Source organism: Lacerta agilis, chromosome 6 (genome assembly GCF_009819535.1).
Source record: "Lacerta agilis isolate rLacAgi1 chromosome 6, rLacAgi1.pri, whole genome shotgun sequence".
NCBI lineage: Eukaryota > Metazoa > Chordata > Lepidosauria > Squamata > Lacertidae > Lacerta > Lacerta agilis.
Genome location: NC_046317.1, coordinates 64,482,013 through 64,504,081, shown reverse-complemented (window position 1 = coordinate 64,504,081; position 22,069 = coordinate 64,482,013). Strand labels below are relative to the sequence as shown.

Below are 22,069 nucleotides of genomic sequence, written 5' to 3'. Positions count from 1 at the left end.
CACTGTTAGTGGTGTTTTTGTTTTGATAGACCACTATTCTTGGCTTATCTAATGTTTTTTGCAGGCACGACAAGTGATGGAGAGAGAATTCAACAATCTGCTTGCCTTGGGCACTGATAGGAGGCTTGACGATGTGAGTACAAAGTACTATCCTCTGACTAAAACATGCTGGGAATTTGAGAAATTTTGGGCCCATACTGTTGGCTAAGAAACTGATGAAGCAAGAGGTGTTGCAAGTAGGACTGGCAGTGCAGTTATCTTCTGTGAAGGAACATTGTAAGTGCTGAAATTCTGTTCATGAAGAGAGCCAGTGGATATGGTAAGCCAGAGAGATTTCAGCTTGCAGACAGGTGTAGGATCCCCTGTTATGAAATTGACTGCTGTGAGAAGAGCTGGAACCCAGGCTGCCTTTTCACTTCTTATGTGAGAAAGGATTGGTGTTAGCAGAGCCTATGCTGTTTACTTTTTTTTGTAAATCTGCAAGGAAATTCTGCTTGCCATTCGTTTGTGCATTGGCTCCAACAAACCTGCTCTTCTTTCCTTTAGGAAATGTAATACCATCCCCGCATGAATGTTCCTATTTTAGTTTACCATAAACCATTTTCAGTTGAATAGGACTATAAACTAAAATCTGAGCAGCAACATGGTTGCATACATTTTAAATTCATCCCACTAGTCAAAATGGTGTAAGTATGTTGATAGACAAAAGCTCAGTCTGTGGACTATCTGAAATCTACTCCCCTAAGTAGTAGGAATCATATGTTTTCATACTGCTCTGGACAAAGCTCTGAAGACCAGTGATGTTGAAAACACTCCTGCCTTCAGCTGGGACCTCCTAGCCCTCCTTTGTCATACTTCTTGTGAACCAAATCCCATGAGGCGTGGAGCTGCTCTCCCTGTCAACAGCATGTTCTCCTACTATTGTAACAGAAGTGAGTTAACACAGACACACTGCTCTGTGGAGTATAACCTTTTTGTATGCTTTGTGAATCACTGTCACACTGCTTGCTGTACCAAAGTTATCTGTATTGGTCAGTCAATAAATTATAAACACTGGACTGGAAATATATTGAAGGGTTTCTTTAAACTTGGGGATCTGGGAACATCTTGATGTAGTTGCCAGTTCTGGCTGAGCCTTTTAAATAATCATTATAAGATCGTATCTACACACATCTTGCAGACATAGTTGAGGGAGGGATATGGGAGGGAGGACGGAGTATCTTCTGGAATGCTTAGTGCAACAATAGAAGACACTAACTGTTCCCTCAGTGCTCCTAGCGCAAAGCTATAGGTGACAGTGGCGCATCCTAACACAGGTCATGCCAAATTCTTCTAAAGCAAAGGGCAGTATGGGGAGTTTTAAAGTGCAGCATGGGGAGGCAGGAGGGAGCACGAAACACTTACTTGCCCCCCCTCACATCTTCTCCCCAGCAGTTTTTCTACCAAGAGGAGTTACTTTTGGCCGGAAATTAGCTATTTCATGGGTTAAAGCATGAGTAGTGCACAGGTATGCTTCTTACGGAACTTAGGTTGATTGCAGCTGCTTGTTGAGTGTAAGCCTGAGGGTTTTCCTCAGTGTAATGCATGAAACGATCCATTCATGAGAAGAAACTATGAAGTGAAGCATTATTCAAGGACAAGGGTAAGGTATGGATTTCACTAGAATCTGTTGCATTTTCAGGAAGGGAATGTATCAAGTGAAAAGAACTGGCACACACCTGAGCATTGCATGTGCATTTACCTCACTGAAATGTTGGCTGTATAGGAATACTATTATAGATAAACAAACAAACAAACATACAAACATCTGGGGACCCAAGGTTGAAGACCACTGGTTTAGATGACGAATATTACCATCTAAAATTTCAAAGTGGAATAGAAATTATTCAAATAGTTCCCCAAAGCTGAGAACTCTATTTTCTGTTCAAGAAGGAAAATCTGGTGTATATATATGTACTGGTTATCTAGTATTACGTCAACCTGGTTTCTCTCAATGGTTTCTCCTTATTATCCATAACTGCATTCGGCTGCTTTAGGACAAAATCTGAGGTACACTCAGTTATCTGTACATGAGTTAGGCAATATATCCTTTTGTGACTTAGTCCTCAGAAAAAGCTGTAGCACCAGCTGACAGTGTACCACTTCCTGCATGGGCTGAATATTTTGGAGTACTTTGGAGTTATTTTTCAAGTGGTTCTGTTATTTCACTTCAACATTTACACTCATAAGATTTTGCAAGCTATTCTACTTTCTCCTGTAGAGTCATCTTGACACTAAGATTATCACATAGACTATCCATAAAACATGCCCTGAGGAATGTATATGTGTTGTTGATACTTCTAAAGCACTCATAATGTGCAAATTGTAGGTCAAAAATAAAAATCCTTGTGAGGATCTACTCATTCTAAAGGGGTGATCCACTGTTTTTGGAGTGAAGAAATACCAGTGGCTTAATCTTTAAAGCAACATTTTTCTACAGAAAGATAATCTCTGTGCAGGTAATATTTATTTACACCATGCACACCACAATTTTGGAAGGCAATAGCTTTATTTTGTCACAGTTACTCATGATGGAAACTGGTGTACAGATCAGATTCAATGTTCATGTAACTGAAGCAAAATAGAGTACTATGCCATTTTCAGACATCATTACTATGCACACTTTTATTTTCACCAAAGTGTTGGTTTTGAAGGCAGAAAAATCCAAACTTCCTCCAGTGGGTAAATGCATAATAAACCATATCATCAAGAAAATACAACCATTTAATGAAATTGCACAATCTACTACCTGAGGTTGGCTGCAGCCTAATGGTAGGTCAGGTGATGATAAGCAGATCATAAAGTAAGAAGCAACATTCTCTAGGAGAGGAGAGGACACATAGGATGGTATGTTCAGCTTTCCACAATATAGGGAAAGTTCTGTCAATCAGATGCAATGGATTCTGTACCTTCAAATCTGTGGAGATGGAGGAAGTTTCTAAGTGATATACAGGTAAGCACACAGATCTCTGTGAGCTTCAGTACTGGTAAGTATGTTGCAAATTACTGTATAGAGACCCATAATCTCCACTTCAGAAATGAAATCAAATAATATGGCTATCACAGTACAGTATAACTAATACACTTTATCCCAGAATAGGAGCACATGCTTTGCATGCAATATTTGTAGCCCAGCCCAAATTTTGCAATTGGGAGGAATTCAGTATCACAGTATCACAAACTTTCTGTCTAGTGTTTCAGTTTGCCAGATAGAACAACAGCCCATCCCCTCCCACGCTGTTTTGGAGGTTCTCTTGACTGCCCTCCAGAACCAATTTTGGGGGGAATATGGAGGAAAAACCCCTTGCACATGGTTTGGTGAACTCCACCCATTACCTTTTGGGCCCCAGAAGGAAGTTAAATATATATATATATTAGTTTAGTATGCTGTCACTTTGATCTTGCATTTTATCTCATTTTTGTCATTGAACATCATTGCTGAAGGGTGGTGTATGAACCAACAAGCCTTCCCCCAGTGTCTCAGGCAGCATATATGGGAATTATCCCACTTTATCTCTTTGCAGTGGATTAGACAGAGAATGTGTGACTGGTTCCAAGTTACTCAGTGATTTTCATGGCTGAGCTGGAATTTGAACCCAGGTCTGACCATATCACATCCAACATCTAGTCCTCTGTGCTACAATGGGAATGGGCTAGAGGGGAGAGATCCCCCAGATACTCTGATCTCCATGTACTCAATTTCTACTATCTGAGGTGGAGTGATAGTTACAGGCCAAAGACCAGGTTATAGAAGAAAGGTTTTGCCTGGCACTTAAAGATAGATAATGATGGTGCCAGGTGAGCCTCCATGTGGAGAGCACTCCACAAATGAAGAACCACAGAAAAAGCCCATTTTTGTGTTGCCACCCTCTGGACCTCTGGTGGAGGTGCCACATGAAGATCATGATCACAGGGTCTCCGTCAGTTCATATATAACAAGGTTTATAGACCATTCAATTAAACATTAAATAAATCTCTCAGAGGTTTGCATCAAATAGTATAAAATACTCATAAGAAACTGCTGAAAATATCAGCAGACTTTAAAAATAAGTAGACATAATACAGTAAAATGACCAAACTATATAAATAAGATCTGAGTTCACATAATAAAAATACATGTCTGGGTAGGCTTTCCTAAAAAAGAAAGTTTTTAGCTTGTCTTGAAAACAGTACCACCGACAGTAATATCTTGAATTGGGCCTGCTAACAAATTGGCAGCGAGTGCAGAACTTTGACCAGGGTATGATATACTGATAAGGTCTCCTGACAGTAATCATGCTGCTAACAGTAATCATTCTTTGCTAACAGTGGTTTCCAAATTCAAAGGTTAAAGGAAGTCCCATGTAGAGTGCAATGCATTGCAGTCATCCAGTCTTGAAATTACCAGTGTGTGGACAACTGTGGTCAAGCTATCCCAGTCCAGCAATGGCAACAGCTGTTGTACCAGCTGGAGCTGACAAAAGGTGCACTGAGGCTGCCTACGTCTCCAGTGACGAAGCTTAGATCCTCATTAGACTATGTAGTTTCAGAGCAGGCATTGACTAGTTTCTCAGAAACTGGGACTACGTGCCCAGAATGCCTTCATCTTTCTGGGACTCAAATTAATTCAGTTTGTTTTTCACAGCTAGCCTACAGCAGCATTCAGGCACAGAACCCCCTAATTCTGATGTGAAGAAACTGTGCTGAGTATCATCAGCATACTGATAGCACCATGTTCCACATTGCCTCCTCCTCTAGTATTAGAGCTAAAATAGTGCCCTGCAGCACTCCTTAGCATAACTGCCAGGTGTCTAAAAAACACTCTCCCAATGCTGGTCTTGTAGATCGCGCTGGAGCCATTGTAACACTGTGCCCCAATTCCTATCCCATAGAGCTGATTCAGTAGCATGCATATGTACTATTTTGGAGGAATAAAACCCCTGCTCTAGTTCACTTAGCACAGTGCTGTATTGTGTTTCCTTCTCAAGGGCATACCTAGGAGACTCTGCTGGCACAGAATAGTTCTCTCTTTTGCAGCAGTGGAGCTGCAGACTACTGCTCATCCATAAAGGACTCTGCCTAGGCAGTAAATGTCCCTCATCTGTCTTCAAAATCTAGTTACTAACCTTGTGGCTTCCTAAGGCACTGATACTTCTCTCCCCAACTCTTGACTGAACTGTCTGTCTGGGGAGAAGAAATGTATTCTGTACCTTGAGGGACATTTATTAATCTACTTAAGGGATGGGCAAACTCTTTTCTGTCAGAAGCTGCATTCACGTGGGGATAATTTGGGGGGACTGCATGCTGACTCTTTGGGCAGAGCTGAAGTCAGTGATGAGTGAGATAAGAGCCAAAAGTGGACAATGCCACCCTTTCTCTCTCTCTCTGACACTCTCTCCTCTCCCCCCTTTCTACTCAGTAGGCTGCTGGGGAGAGCAGATCACACTTTCCAGAGGCCTGAACAAGTCACTTGCATAGGACCTTTGAAATATGATTGCCCACTTCTGATCTACTTCAAGGTTATTAAGGTGTAGAACATGAGTTCTACCATATTCAAAGCTGAGCACCCATAATTTTAAGGAATAATTTAGTGAAGGAGTGGGCATTGCATTTTGTTTGGTCAAGCCACCCAGAAAGCTGTTCTGCTGTTGCCATTTTGAATACAGCTGAAAAAAAATGAGCATAGAAGTTTTGAAGGGAGTATAGCAATGCCATATACAGAGTGTGGTTTAAAGTTTTTAAATGTTTAAGTAGCTAGAGAGAGTACATTACGGGGACTTCCTCCCTTTTGGAAGAGGGAGAGAATGTATCTCGTGTAATATCGCATCTCATAGTACTAGTCCATCCCATAATAACAACCAATTTCGTGGTATTTTCAACTGGAGATGCATTTAAATTTTAAAACATTTATTCTAAGGCAGCTAAAAAAAACACACACGCAGTAAAAAAAAAGTTACAAATACAATGAAAACGGAATGCATTGTTATTAAAAAAAAAAAAAAGCAGCCAGTGATGAGCTGGTAAAACCATAAGAATAACCACTGAAATTAGTAAAGTAGGTTTTAGTTAAGCCACTAAAGAAAGAAGGCTTTCACACTGCGGTGGAAGGCCATCAAAGAAGCAATGAGGCAGACTTACCTGGGCAGGGAGTGTCAGAGCCTGGACTTAGCCACTGAAAAAGTCCACTCCCTCCTCACAGAGAGCAGAAGGGCCTCTGTTGTTGATGATGATCATAATACTCAAGGCACTTGTATTGGGAAAGGCAGCTCTTTGATTTTCAGCAAATAAAGAATGATAGTAAAAGGTAAAGGGACCCCTGACCATAAGGTCCAGTCGTGTCCGACTCTGGGGTTGCAGCGCTCATCTTGCTTTACTGGCCGAGGGAGCCGGCGTATAGCTTCCGGGTCATGTGGCCAGCATGACAAAGACTCTTCTGGCGAACCAGAGCAGCGCACGGAAACGCCGTTTACCTTCCTGCCAGAGTGGTACCTATTTATCTACTTGCACTTTGACATGCTTTCGAACTGCTAGGTGGGCAGGAGCTGGGACTGAACAACGGGAGCTCACCCCGTCGCGGGGATTCGAACCACCAACCTTCTGATCAGCAAGCCTGTGGCTCTGTGGTTTAACCCACAGCGCCATCCGCGTCCCAAAAAAGAATGATAAGGAAATGGTAATTTTGCTCTGAACTTGTGAAGACCCTGGCCTTTATTTATTTATTTATTTATTTATTTATTTAAGCTATTATATGCTTGGCTTTTCTGGCTAAGTTTCCCAGAGCTACTTACAGCAATAGAATAGAATATTAAAAATTAAATAAAATACTAAGAATACCCAGTAGCTTTAAGAACCAACAGAAGGCAATAAAAATAGAGTCAATCATTGAATGCCTTCTACAATTAGCATGTTCTTGTGCCTTAAAAAAATGGGGAACACCTCTGATCTGTCTAGAGGGAGAATTCCACAGGTGTCGCATCACCATTGGTATTCACTAGTCAGAAATTGGCTAGTGACAGGCCAGAGAGAATAGCTCTGAATGCTGAACTGTGAAACCTGTACAATTTATGTGAGTGAATATTGATCATGATTGCTAAGATTTCACCAGCTTATCATTATTGGCTGCTATTGTAAAAATGCATTTTGGGAGCCGTCACTGCAAACATGGAACTAGTGACATGTGCTTAGAGTCTAGAGAGGCTAGCAGTCCGTTTCCTAGGCTCTAAATGATTTTAGAAATGGACTAACTCAAAGCCCAGTTATTGGCACCATCCCATTAGGATGAATAGATTTTTAGATTGTTTTTCCATTTTGTGTACTGTGTTCCAATTGCTTTGATTGCCTTAAAAATGAATATATTACTTTTAATGAGGTGTTTTAATTTTACCCTAAATTTGAATCTTCAGCAGCTATCTATGTGCTTAAACAACCTATTTACCATTAGCAATATGCAATATTTTTGTTTTAGAGGTCACAATGAGGAAACTTTAAAAGGAAGAAAATAAGGGGCTATGAGGAGTGATGACACTGGACAATCTTCTTTGGGTTATCACACTCTGAAATCATCTTTTGTGATGGATTTTTAAAATTTTAAGAGGGGAAACACCTGGGGGTTAAAGGCAAGGAGGCTGGCTTTAGAAACCTCAAGGCAAACATTTTTAAAAAAACTGACAGTGAATCAGAAACTTTGATACCAGATTAGAAAGTACTTAAGAAAGGGATTTGGTCATTTCAGGTAAACAACATCTGTTTCTGGCAAGTCAACTCTTATTTCTATTCGAAGCAAATTGAAGTAAATTTGAATTCTTTCACATTTCTGTTAATCGCCATCTGCATCTCAGTATTTGTCAGTGACTGAAGGAAAGAATAAAGTCCCCAAGGGCTTCTCATTAATTTTCCATAACTGTGTTCTCCTTAAGTTTCCTTGAATCTGATATAGAATTATCACTTGACCAAGACAAATGCTGGTTTAAAACACTATTGGTATATTATTATCTTCATTATCCCACTTTGTAGGATGGCCAGATTTCTAGATTGTTTCCATAGGGAAATAGAGCCAATTTCTGGAAAGTATGCGACTCGGTTAGAAAATTAGAATATAATCCTTGGGAGATTTCTTACTGAATGCTGAGGTTTTTGTACTATTTGACCACATAAAAAGGAGATTGAAGGCCTATTCACACAACGTCATTGACTGATTTGTGCTGTGTTCAGCATGAAATATAGAAGTGAGTGATTATTTCATCCAAATCCTAGCTTGCAACTGAATCCAAATTTATTACAATACCACATTTTAACCCATTTTCAAAATCTTTGCATCAGTGTAGTCTTTGTGAGTTGAGGTGGTTATATAATGAAGCAATCACAGAACCTAATTTATCAACATGCCTATTTGGTAACGAAGATTCGGCCGGTGGACAAAATGTAGAAGAAACATGGGTTTCAGCATGGCACACTGAGCAAATAAAGAACAGATATACACCAGTATGTGGAAGGCTAATTGCAGGAAACAAAATGTGCACTGTGGAGACTTGTCTTAAAGTTTCAGGGGAGGCCAGTTTGATGCCAGGGTGCTCACTGATAGCACAGAAGTTGTGTGCCAAAGAGCAGGATCTTGGCAAAATGGGTAATCCAGTCAGAGTCAACTCTGCTTGATCCCAGCCAGGAAAGCAGGACAGAGCAAAAGGCAGCTTGTGAGTACCTTGGACAGCTCACAGTGGCCAGTGCTGCTAGCTAGGATTCAGAGAGATGTTGCCTCAGAGGCAACTAGCTGGTCTGAACCAGCCCAACTCCCTTCAATGAGTTCTCTGTCAATATTTTTCAGACTTTGCCGATCTTCCTGTATCATAAGAGACCTGCATAAGTCTTTTCCTTCCCACAAATGCCAGTACTTACTACTTCACCCTGAGGAAGGGCTACCTGATTGCTTTGCTTGGTATGTGGTATAATCTTCTCTTTCCTTACAGGGTGATGACAAGACTTTTCGGCGAACTCCCTCCTGGCGAAAGCGCTTCCGCCCCCGAGACTTTCACAGCATCAGCATGCTCAGCGGATCAGCAGAGACACTCCCAGCAGGGTTCCGAGTGACCTCCTTGGTTCCCCTTCCACCTCCTTCAGCACCACCGAAGAAAATGCCACCAGAAGGTAAGGTCCAGCTTTGCTCTTGTTCATGAGAGATGAATAAGACAGTTTCAAAGCCATCAAGTGTTTGGATGCTGCATGGTGTGTGATCTTTGCTGATAAGAAGCCCAACACTCTAGTTTCCTGAATAAGATCATAACTACTAATTGGACTTCTAGCATAGTTTGCCTGCCCAGACTACATATGGACCTTACTTTTGGTTCTTGTACTCCCTGCATCTGATGCTGGTATCAGAGAGTTTAGATAGGCCCAGAAAGTTTTGAGAACAGTTGACGTCCCATTTGATCTCGCCAAGATTACCCCTTTCTGAATCCCATGCAGGGGATTTGCTTAGTTGCTTTAGCCCAGGGATGAAGGTATAAAAAAATAAATGAGAAAGCTATTTTGTATATTTTGATGAGTTTCTAATCAGTCTGGAAGAAAGGACCTTTCAAGGATCTGACCTTCCAAATCGGGTATGTTGTTCTGTGGTGTCCAGCTGATGTGAACTTACAGCCTCACATAATAGAACAACTCCTCTCCCTCTGGTTCTGCTCCATGAATAGCACCCTTGGTTGCTTTAGAGTCCTGTCTATTTAGCCATTCAGTGGTCTGAAATTTTATTTCTTATTGAGCTCTGAAGCCATATACCTCTGATGCTAGGCAGCTACACTTTCATGCCTTTTAAAAAGCATTAGTTAGTACTTTTTAACTGACTAAACTTGCTTAATTGATTTAATTGCTCCTGACCTTCGTAATAAGCCAAGCTAGGCGGTCAGGCAACAGGGAACCAAGGGTTTAATGGTGTGCTTTGCATGAGAGCTCTGATCTCACTAATTGCATGCTTTTTATGTGTTGTTGCTAAATGGTTTGCAGTTGGTGCATCTGGGTCCCAAAGGCTGGAGACATCCACAGTTCGCACATATTCCTGCTGAGATTCAGTTTCCAATGGGACAATTGGCCCAGGGCCCAGGTAAGTGTAGAAATTAGGGTAGAGCAGCTATATTCTCAGTAGTCCAGAGAACTTCCAGAAACTAATGAAATAAACCAGAAATCAATTTCTCTGTCTTCAGGCTTCTAAACACAATTTTTGTTGTCTGCCTTAATTCACTTGCAGGGAAGCTTCTTGTATCACCAGTTCAGCTTTTTGTGCTATGTGTATGAAAGACAGTATCACGACAAAAGAAGTTGCACAGGAGATTGTGCTGTATTCCCATGTTTGAACTGCAGCACCCCAGTGGTCTCACAATTTCCTTAGGTCCATGTCAGACCAGAGGACCCAGCACAGTTGTTATATGGGTGCCAGATTTATTCATTCAACAACCCTAGTCTCAACAACAACAAACATGAGCTTCAACACTAGCTCTGTTTTGGTGTTTGCAGGAGCAGTTGTTAGCACAGCGATAACTTCTAGCATGTGTTATAGGTGATTCCTCAATGCACACCAAACATCCATTACTGCTTCAGTGGCCTCTCTTTGTAGGGCAATAAGGCACAGGCACATTTTTCTTCAGAGATATTGCAATCCAACATTTAAATAATAGAAAGCAAAGACAAGTGGACAAAGCCATGGAGCCCATAAAATAAGCCAACATTCATTAAGAAAGAGTGGAGAGACACCAACAAGCTTAAATCTAGCTTCATTTCAGATTAAACCTCTGAATCACCAAAACAACTTACAGCAATTTTATCTAACTCCTTTTTCCCATTTTTATATTGCAGCCAGCGCATAGAGGGCCACACTGTGTGTTATGAAGTTATTGTTGTCTCTCAAAAGAAGCCAAACATTTTCTGCCAGAAGAGCCAATCCCTTAGTTGATACTTATTTAAGGTCAATGCAGAGCTCAGTTCTGGAAGAGAATAATCGTCTAAACATACTGACAAGCTGTTTTCCAGAGTTGGTTATCACCCAATTCTATATAGCAGGAAAGAACTTAATTGCCATAGTTTCTGTTCTTTTATTATACTTGATTGAGTGCAGTCCACTCTTGGCTTAATTGTTAGCCACCTGGGTTCTGTACAAAGAAGAACAACCGATATTGCTGATGGTGGAGGCCAGGCACACCCAACTCCCAAGAGACTGTGATCTACTCCCAGTATAAAAAAAACTGGCAGTGATCTACCCATTGCCATTGGAGGGAGGAGGAGCATGCGTGGGATGGGTGGATTGCCCAGAGTTGTTGAGCCCAGAGTTGTTGAGCTTTTGTGGGGTAGGATTGCCCAGAGTTCTTCAGCTTTTATTTGTTAACTTTCGGCAAACTTTATTTAATCCCACAACCAATAAGGGTCCTGCGATCTACCAGGATCAGCTGGGGATCTACCGGTAGATCGCGATCTACTGGTTGGACATGCCTGGTAGAGGGTATAGCTTCTGAAAAAAATATTGTGCACAGTTTCTAAAACTTTAATGAAGTTCAAACATTACTTTTAGATGTGTTTGATTCAGCAGAGAACCATATATTGTTGGGCTATGATCTGGAAAACCTGTCTGCAATTCTGTGCTCAACTCTGAAGCTCTCTGAATGACTTTGGGGAAGTCACTCTCCCTCAAGCTAATCTGCCTTACAGGTTTTCTGTGAAGTTAAAATGTCATTCTGAGTTTCTTGGAAGAAAGGAAAAATAGGATTATAACATGAATATATAGTAGAACTGATAGTACATGACAAAACATCTTGGATCTTGCCTAGCAGATGCACCTATCTACCTATCAGGGATGAGCAACCTGTGGCTCTGTCAGTATTATTAAACCCAAATTGCCATCAGCCCCAGCCAACATGCCAAGTGGTCAGGGATAATAAGAGTTGTAATCCAACACTATTTGCAGAGCCACAAGTTGTCTACATATGAATTGTAGGTCAATATATTCAGCCCGATTATCAAGCTGTTACTACAGAAGCTTCGTTTTGATGAAACTGCTTCTCTTTTATAAAGCTGTCCCCCAAGCCTGGTTTAATTAGTTACAGTGTTTGTAGGCAGGGCCTATTTACTGGCAGAGAAATTGCTACAGTTGAGCCATTTGGATACTTTCTCCTTCAGATTATTATAGAAGCTGTTTCCTGCCTAGTAGGAAATTTTCTAGTCTAGTTGCATGCTGTAAGCTCAATAACCAAGAAATTCCGGGGACTGAAGTGTTGGCAAAATCTTAATGGATCATACTAACAAAGAAGAGGAGGAAGGAGGAATGTGCTGAATAGGGGCTGGGGAGGCATCTATAGAAATGAAGGGGACAGCTGTTGGATAAAGATAGCAAAGTTTATCCCTTTCTCCCCAAGGCAACATCAGCACTGACGCTTCCAGTGACAAGAACAGACTTTGCCATGTTCAGTTAAAATCCATGGATCAACCATGACTGTGCTTGTGTCTAGCTTCTGCTATTTCTATGCTGGTCAGTGTGGACTCTAAATCTGTACTAAAGGCTGGTGAACAGCAGTTTGCCAACATCAGGATTCTGAGGATTCTTGAGCAAGGCAGCTTCAGTGGGATCTCCTAACCTGGCAGAGGTGGGGTGTGCAAACTGCGGATTCTCTCAAGCTTTCTCTGACCCTCTTAGGTGCTCCATGCAAACAGGTGCTTGGAGCATTGGGCCCTGTTGCTTCCGTTGGGGCTTTGTTGAATGCCTAATCTTTCACCCGGTCCCTAGTGAATAGTCATAGGAGGAGCATAGGCACAGAGCAGATTTGCCACAGCATAGTATCATTCATGTTTAATGTAGACTTTGTACCCTTTTGTTTTGCAGCACATTCCCACTACTTGTATGGTTATACACTGGCTGCTTTCCGAGATTAGGCCAGAGACCAGACTGTGCCTGCTCCTTGGCTCCAAAGAACAGAAGCTACAGGCCAACCATTTCAGGCCACATGGCCAAAAGAAGATTCTTCCTCCTGCTTGTACACAACCCCTGATCTCCTGTTTGGTGTCCTTAAACCCCAATTATATCTGTGGCTTCCCATTTATCTCCCCCGTTCCCTTGGCTTTAGACATGCTCTCACTGAGAAAGAGAACAGACATCTCTCTCCCCACTGTGTGTGATGCAGTGATCTTGATGTAGGTCTGGTAAGACATGGAAGCACCTTAATGCTGGTCTGCAGCAGTCCCTGCACCATTATCTGCCTGTGTTTCATTTTGCCAATATGCCTGAGAGCAGCAGTAGCTGCTTGTTCCCACCGTACAGCTCAGACCCAATAAGACAATCGCTAAGGAGACAATGGCAGTGATGAGACTATGGGAGACTCCAGCTCTGAACTCTCCCACAAGTGCAGCAGCAGGCTTTTCTGCTGGGACTGCCCACCATGCCACAGGCAACAAGGAACATCTGCCAATGGGCAGTATTGTTCCTCTGATATGTAAGGGCCAAGGCTGAAAGCAGGGCATGGAGGTGCTTGGTGGGAAGGAGAGAGTAGCTACCAAACAAGTTTGTATGTCTTCCAGGTCCCTTTGTCATGTATGAAATGAAATCTGAAGCTCGGAGTACAAGTGATGTCCTCAGATCTCTGTTGGGTACACAGTAAATGCTCTTATCTTTCCCTTGTAGACAAACAGAAAATCTCCCCTTTCTTCTCTTTGCATTTACAGATAGCCTGTGATCCAAAAAGGTTCCTAGCTGTTTCTTCCTTCTAGGGTAGGATCCGTTTGTCTCCTCATGCTGCCTTTTGCCTAGTGTGGCCCTCTTATTACTGACGTGGTATTTCTTGGTGGCTGGAATGCCCTATACTCATACCGTGCTGTTTGGAAGTGCAATATCCAAGAGACTGTACAGTTGCAATGTCTTTTTGGTGTATGACTTGCCTAATACAGTATTAAATATTTTTTTAATTTAAAGAGTAAGTGATCCCTTTATATCAACAACCTCTTTCTTTTGTCATATTATTGGTACTGCATGGATTCCAAACCCTGCAAAAAAAAAAGTCAGGAATGGGTGTATGTGTGTTCCAATAAATCTGTTTTTAAAGCAAGGCTCGGTGGATTCATAATTCTCTTCTGCATTAATACGGATTCTCTGGGCACAATGTTTGTGGTAACTGGTGGCATGTGAGCCATATCTGTCCTGATGATGATGATGCTTAATTGACCCACTAGTTGACTGAACACTTCCTATGGCTTGATGGAGCATTTTAGCACCATCTTACATCCTTATGTCTGGGTGGGATGAGAAGTATGGAGAGGCTCAAAGCCACCCACCTTTTCACTGTAGTCTCCTTACTTGAATAAGGCATGCCTGTCAGAAGCTTTTAGAACCAGTCATCTAGGAGTCCCTTGGCAGGCCCAGGAAGTGAAGATGTAATGATGCTATTCTTTTGACATCTGCATCAGGGGTGTTTCAAGGGCCTGTGTGCATAGAACATTTTGGGGCCTTGGATGCACCGATTCCTTTTTTTTGGATTTCACAAGGCACACACCCTTTGTGCTGATCTTACATAGATCCCGCAGCAGTACATATATAACAGGCATGGGCAGTTGATCCCTAGACATCCAATAACTGAAGCACATTTAAATACAGGGATACACTAAAAAAATAAATGCTTGAGAAATGTGTATGAGTTACAGGGCTCCCATGCACATCTGATTGGCTACTGTGGAAAAGAGAATGCTGCACTAGGTAGACCTTTGATCTGGTGCAGTATAGCTCTTAGTTTTATAATTCATGCAGAGATACAAATGACAGGCTTATTTGAGGGTGGGCAATTTTGCTGTGGGTTTTTTTTTACACTGGGATTGTTGGATCTAATCATATCCAGTACAGAGATATGAGATAATTATCAGTTACAACACAGGTTGAATGGCAAAGTATCAAGAAATGAAATAGGATCACAGGGGGTGATTCTTTTTTTTTGGTAGAAGAATGCACAGAGCCACCCCCAAATCCAATCACTACTTTCTCACATTGAACCAGGATATGCTTGAGCATTTATGCTCTTGTAGGAGGTAACACTAGAAATTGTGGCTGGACTTCCCTCCTTTTGCAGGGATCAGCTTTTACGTCCCCAGAAGTTCTTGAGAGTTCCATTTTATGAATGTAGAGGAACAACAAAATTCAGAATGGTCCCTGGAAAAGGGGAAATTTCCATGGACATGTTATGTTCTCCTTCTGCTGTCTGTTCAGGTAAAGTAAACCTTGAGCAGTTTGTCACCGGATCCATGACGGTAGCTAATACTTGATGTTAGCTTGGTGTCTGACACTTGGGATATATCTGTACTGCCCCTTTGGTGTGGCACAGCATATTTTGCTTTGTTCTGATGGAATGAATGAGGGCAGGCATCAACTATAGTAAGAAGGGGGAAGGGGAGAGGACAAAGGTATATAGAAGATGACATATTGCCCAATACATTTCAGTTACTTTGATTCAAGACCTCCATAGGAAACCAAAACTTTCCACACAATCTCAAAAATTCAAACAAAAAATCCTTTATTTTTTTTAAAAAAGAAATCCCACAATAAGTTAGCAAAAATACAAAAAAATGGCAACTTCACACAGTAGAAAAGACTTCAGAGGCAGAATTTTATATGGCTTCTGGGCCTGGAAATTGCAGACTGCCAAAAGAAGTTGGTCAGACAGTATTTTTAAAATAAAATTAAAAAATACACACTTGCACACACCCACATTTCTTTAGAAAAAAGACCATTGGCCCCCAAAAGAAACAAAACTTCTACAAAAACGGAAGAAAGAATAAAGGCCACACTGGAATCCTTCCTTTACAGGCAACAGGAGTGTAATTTCTCTCACCCTTAGTGTTCCCAGTAATACATCAGAACGCTTTGATCAGTCAACTCCAGCCCAGTTTCCAGAGGAAATGAGATCCGTAAGCTTATCAGTAAAGTCATGATACCCTACCTTTGTGGAAAGCAGGCAGACATTATGAAAATTACTAGGCCCCTTTCTCATTAGCTTGCCTCTGGGGGAAAAGCAGAAAAAAGAACCACTTTTCAAGTGTATGGAATTGGATAAGTGGCTTCAGTGGTTAAAGTCTATGACTTTGGCATGGGAAATTAAAAAAAAATTCCAGTGTTAGTTGGGAAGGAGAACCTTTCCCCCTTTGGAACATCATCCAGTGTTAGTGAGGAGAAGAGAGAAACTTATTTTAATTGTAAAGTCCTAGTATCATGTTTCTTCTACCCTACAATCTGCTGGTGATGACTTTGGTTTGTTTGTTTTTGAATAAAAAAAAAGACTGAGATGGACATCACTGTCTGGATCCTCAGTTCTGAGCCCTCTCCTCTTGGAACGCAACAGCCACATCCTCCACAGCAATACTGTCGACAATCGAAGACAGCGAGTGAAGATTGTGGTCTTCGGAAGAATCGTCACTCAGCAAATGATCTGCGGAGAATGAGAGAGTGACCTTAAGCAGGTGGCTTTCTCTGAGAATTTGGTTGTGGCTGGACAAGGGTACAGGGAATCCTAGGGGGGGTGGGAATAAAGGCTCAGACTGTTCGTGGAATGTAGCTTAGTGCTGTGTATGCTTCTCTCTGTCTGAAGGATGGGGTCTCTCCTCCCTCCACCACACCACAACCTTCATACTAAATTTAATGATACTTGATTACAGGCTAAAGCACACCAACCCCATTTTTTTGTACAACTCCGCATCCGTTGCAACTAGCTGTTATGAAAACTTCCCGCGGGGGCAAGTTGAGAGACTGACCCCAAGGCGGACGAAGCCTTCCGTGCCCTCTGGCTTCTGGAGTCCAGGGGCACAATTGTAATATGCGGTTGTTCCCAGCTTGAAAACAACACACACAAGCCTCTTGGCTAAAACCTACTTTATTGTAGATAAAGAGCAGAGTATGCCTCTGCGCAGCAGCTCATTATTTCAGAGCTGTCTGTAAAGCGTCCTTCATCTCCGATGCAAAACAGAAAGTAAAGTACATATGTAAATTACAATGACATCACATGTGTGGAATGATTGTTGGATTTCCCACAGTGTGAAACATGACTCTTAAGTCAGGTGCCTCGCTACTTGCAGCTCGGCTTGTACTGATATCACAACACTAGCACCTGCAAGAAAGGATTCTGTTCCAGTTCATTTGAATTTCCTCTGATTTCTAATTACAGGGGAAACTCTATTCATTTGTACAATGGCAGGAATTTAAGAAGCAATGTGTTGAATTCATGGTGAATGGAGACATGTGAACACTATTGAAAATATAAACTTCAATTAATAAGGACACGGTTATTTAAAAATTGCATTTCAAGTTAAAATGTTTTTAATTTTAATATGAGGTGTGGAAGATCCTTTGCCCCTGATGACATTCCACTGCATGGTTACAAAAATAAATCCTGGGACTTTTGGTTTGGGCTATTGCTTTGGTTTTTTAATTTCCTGTTGCACTTTAGTAATGCCCTAGAAGTATACTGATACTTTTGCCTAGCTTTTTATTCCATCAAACTGTTGGTAGACACCTTTGAAAGTTTGTCAGAATGATATGGGATATTTTAATATGGAACATGAGTTTGGCCAAACTGCGGGAGGCAGTGAAGGATAGGCGTGCCTGGCGTGCTCTGGTCCATGGGGTCACGAAGAGTCGGACACGACTGAACGACTGAACAACAACAACAACAATATGGAACAGACAGGTTCCAAAAAACGTGCTCTATCAGGGGACAAATGGAGACAAGTCCATCAGCTTGCCTCTTCCTAATCAAATGGTCTCTCAATTCTGATTTTTTTTTTTTTTTTTTAAATCAATGTGTGTTGACAAGCTGATTCAGTTCAGAGGGAGAAAGAGACATCTTGATAGACCAATGGTTTTTTATATTGGATGTCAACTGCTTATGGAAATACAATTATGGATAGAGGTTTTGGGGACAAATTGGTTTAATGAGCAGCCTACATTTTGGGATGCCTGTGCTTAGAAACCCAGAAGCTTCATCACTGTGTGTGGCTTTCCTGCCTCTAGGACTTTGGAAACAGGCATCAGGAACATGCCTACAGGGGTGGAGGGGAAAGAGCAGAAAAGCCTGGAAGGAGCTCTTGAGAGTGATGGTCCTGGGCTGATGACAGGGCGGAACCTCCAAAGAGGAATTGGTCATTGGACAATGCTTCCTGCTTACCTCCTGGATGAGTGCTAAAGTCCAGCTGGGTGCTCCATTCAGGGCTGCATGAGGTGCTGCTGGATCCATGGTCACTAGCCACCTGAAATCGAAAGATGGAGGCTGTTAGGATTTGTTACATTTAAGGATCTCCATTAGGAATGTGCCCTTGCATTTGTTCCTTTACTAACTCTCAAAGTTATTTTTGTCCCTTCAGCATCCTGTATGGAATTTGTTATTTTGCCAGGAATGGTTTCTCAGCTGTCTGTGATTGAAAATACTGACAAAGTCCTAAAGGCGGTGAAATGGCATTGTATACAGGATCCCCCTGGAATTTAGATTGGAGTGTGTGCGCATGATTGTTTGTGTGTGTGTGTGAAATGATGTTTTACTTTATAATACCATGTGGTACTGATGTTTTTGCTTTGTGTCTGCATAATTAAAGAAGTGCCATAAATGTGTTTTGGAGGGAGGGAAGTCCTGTAAGCTGAATTCCGAGCCAGTAGTACAATAACCTACCCTCACTCAATGGCAATGTGTGTACAACCATGCTGAGTGCATGGGGGTCGGGGGGGCAGGTGGGTAGCCTGCAGCTGTTCATTACTCTCTTAAAAAAAATAATCAGACTGGATGAGCATTCCAGAGCCGGCTTTGTGCTATATGGGAGTATGCAATCTACAAAAGGTAAAGACTCCTGAAATGATAAGGTAGTTGGAAAGAAGATGGGGTAACCATGCTGCTGTTTGACCTTAAAAATAAAGGAAACTCATGGATGAGTGTTTAATTTACTCCAACAGAGTCAGAGGGCAAGTTTTGCAAAGTGAGGCAGATATGAAAGGCTGAGTTCTGTTGATTTTCACAAAATATCCCACACAACAATCACACATTCTTTGTGTTGCAGTAAGAAGGATACATTTGCATGTGTGGAAAATTTTCCAGGTATGAAACATAAGGAATCCTTCAGGGCCAGTAAACAGAAGTGCAGCTATCCTCTGTTTGCAACTAATTAACAGCTGGGAATTTCCTGGGCTAAAAAGTGACCATGCAAAACACTAGTTTTCTTATTGTTAAAGACCAGGAGGTGGACAGTGTAGAGGCAATGGAGTTTCCTATTTTAAAAGGAAGACTTCACTCTGCTTTTTAAATAGAACTGTTAAATGTTGCAAAACACCTCAAAAATTCTCTAGTTCTGTTCCTCCCAAACCCTTTTTGAAATTGATCAACAGACATCAAAACACTTACATACAGGTATGTAGCCGTGTCAGTCTGCCATAGTCAAAACAAAATAAAATAAAAAATTCCTTCCAGTAGCACCTTAGAGACCAACTAAGTTTGTTCTTGATATGAGCTCATACCAAACTCATGCCAAGAACAAACTTAGTTGGTCTCTAAGGTGCTACTAGAAGGAATTTTTTATTTTATTTTGTTTTGATCAAAACACTTGTTACTGTTCAACACAATGGAAGGGGAAGATCAGTACTGTATAAGCTGCAACCAGCCCTGAAGTTTACAGTTTTGGTTTCAGACAGCAGCTAGTGTGAAACAGCTTTCAGAAGACAGCAAGAACAATTGCTTTCACACATTTCTTTTATCAACAGCCGTCTTCCTGATTTTTGTATTATTATTTTTTAAGTGCAGACATAGCAAAAATAAAAAATGTAAACCATAAAGTGTCACAGCCTGGAAAGTACAGTGCCGCTCCAAACGAATAATAGTATTAACTCATGCAAAGATCACATTTACCAATAATAAAGCTGTAAAAATAAAAATATTCTCCACCTGTGTATTCCATCATTATTGATGTTTACATGTCAATGTCAAGAAAACCATGAAACAAAATGTGTAGCAAGATCTAGATCCTGAAAGGGATGCCCTGAAAGGTGGAGCTAAGCAAGTCCCTCTGCTACCGGGAAGCTTCAGAAGAGAAACTCAGTAATGTTTTTAAAGCATTTGTTCACCTTTTAATCACCTCTTCTGTCCCCTTTGGACTGTAGGTCCAGGTTTGTACCCAAATGCCCTTGTGCATCTTTAAATGGAGACCCAGCAACCCATCTGAACTCGACAGGTGTCCAGCTATCAAAGCTCCCCCCCCAGCCATACTTTCTCATTGGCGCATATGCTAGAACTCGCTTCTGAATTGTCATCTGTTGAATAAAGTTCTGTATACTGGTTACTTTGGTTACAAGGGGTGTGCCAGTCATGGTTCTGCTCTTTATTCCCATCTTCTATGTAGACAATAAAGAGAACATCCTGTTGGTATTAAAAGCATCTAATGCACTTTAAAAAAATTCAATTTTGAAACACACTTAATCAACCCAGCTTTGACTACCACAGTTCTATTGCAGCCTTTTAAATAACCGAATGGTATGTAATTGTAAGTGGGATGTAGCAAGGTAGCCACAACTGCACTTTTGGAGAAACGCAACGAAGAAATGTGATATATTCCTGCAGGTTATCCACTAGCTCTGCATGCTGAGAACATGAAGGCTATAACTCAACCAATGTTATGTGGCAACATTATGCTAAAATAACTCTTTCCCCCACTGTGATAAATTCACTTGGAAAGGAGGGGGGATCCTCCAGTCCATGCTGACTTTTCTGCATCAATTCTCAGGCTGGCTTTACAGTCGCCTTAGGCTGCATAAATGTTGAGAACCAGTGCAATTTTTCTAGGAAAAATGGTTCCAGAACTCACAATGAACACCTCCTTTGTTCTCTTTATAATGGCAATAGTGCTCACCTGAGAGGTGCTGGAACTGAATTCCGGTGAAAAAAAGCCCTGGTGAGAACACGTAAGAAAACATGATGCATACTATTCCCTGTGAAGATACAGCTAACACAAAATATATGTATTCTATGCAAGATAGGAATGGTGTAGGAGCCAATAACTGAAACTAGAAAAGCTGGCATTCACTGCCAACTTAGAAATTAGGAACATATTGTTGGGTGCTATTGTGGAAGGGCCACAGTTCAGTTCTGCTTTGCATGCAGAAGGTCCCCGGGTTTTCTAGGTAGGGGTGGAGATGCCCCCTGCATGAAATGCTGACTGTCAGTGTAGACAATACTGAGCTTAATGGATAATTTATCCGACTTGTTATAATTCCTATATTCCTATGTCCATGGGCCAAAATAGTCATTCAGTAAGAGCGACCAGTAGAGTAGTCATTTGGCTCCTACAGTCGGACGGTAGTGTGGGTGCCCTTACGCTTGATGGCGACAGCTCACTCGTACCCTTCCCCTGGCACTTACCACCGCTTGGGTGCTGGAGTTGCAGTAGCGCAGTTCTCGCTGGTCCCTCTCCTGCTGATTGAGAGTACTGAGCAGAGCTTGCAAGCGCTCAATGTACTGGATGGCACTGCGCAAGATCTCCACCTTGGGAAGCCGCTGGTTGGGGTTCAATAAAGTGCTCCGCTTCAGAGCTTCAAAGGCCTCGTTGACTTTCTTCAGCCGGCGCTTCTCCCTCAGGGTGGCAGCCCGGCGCCTGTCGATGGAAACGCTTTTCCTCTTGCACACTTTGCATGCCCAGGGCAGACACTGGCCGGGACTGTGGTCTGGCAGGGATGAGGCCTTCTCCTCTAAGCCAGCCCTGCCTTCGGGGCACAGGGTCATGGCTGTTCGGTCTTGGTAGGCCGTCTGCTCATAGCCGTGCAAGCGAGGGCTCAGGTAGTTTTCCCCGTCGTAAAACCTCTGGTCTGCGAAAAAGTAAGGGTTGGTCTCGAGGAGTTCCATAGCGAGCGTCTGGCAAGGCAGAGCCTGCGTCAGGGAGTGAAACTCTGGCTCCTCACACCAACTGCTTGGTGGCATTTAAACCCCGTGCGGGCATTAAATCATGGAGATAAATATAGCAAACCTCCAGGAAACCTGAGCTTGCCCTAAGCTGCTGCTTCGCATCAAAACTTGTCCATCTG

At 42.0% G+C, this 22,069-nt stretch overlaps 2 protein-coding genes across 9 annotated transcripts in view; one reads left to right on the top strand and one right to left on the bottom strand.

The window, feature by feature from the left end:
* The window catches only part of PPFIA4 (PTPRF interacting protein alpha 4), a 110,466-nt gene extending 96,513 nt beyond the window's left edge, over positions 1–13,953 (top strand). For 5 of the 8 annotated variants that reach the window (XM_033153141.1, XM_033153139.1, XM_033153136.1 and 2 more), the window contains 4 exons: positions 65–133; positions 8,982–9,159; positions 10,012–10,108; positions 12,872–13,953. In XM_033153141.1, coding sequence (XP_033009032.1) covers positions 65–133; positions 8,982–9,159; positions 10,012–10,070 — 306 coding nt within the window. In that variant the 3' untranslated portion in view covers positions 10,071–10,108; positions 12,872–13,953. The remainder of the gene's footprint in view (positions 1–64; positions 134–8,981; positions 9,160–10,011; positions 10,109–12,871) is intronic. The other 3 variants (XM_033153142.1, XM_033153140.1, XM_033153138.1) reach the window with 1 other exon arrangement.
* Positions 13,954–15,522: 1,569 nt separating this feature from the next.
* MYOG (myogenin) lies at positions 15,523–22,068 on the bottom strand. Its single transcript, XM_033153134.1, has 3 exons — positions 21,411–22,068; positions 18,183–18,264; positions 15,523–16,451 (listed from the first exon to the last, which is right to left on the bottom strand). Exons 1-3 carry the CDS (start codon positions 21,963–21,965, stop codon positions 16,330–16,332), a joined length of 759 nt encoding a protein of 252 aa, XP_033009025.1. The 5' UTR covers positions 21,966–22,068; the 3' UTR covers positions 15,523–16,329.
* Position 22,069: the final 1 nt, after the last annotated feature.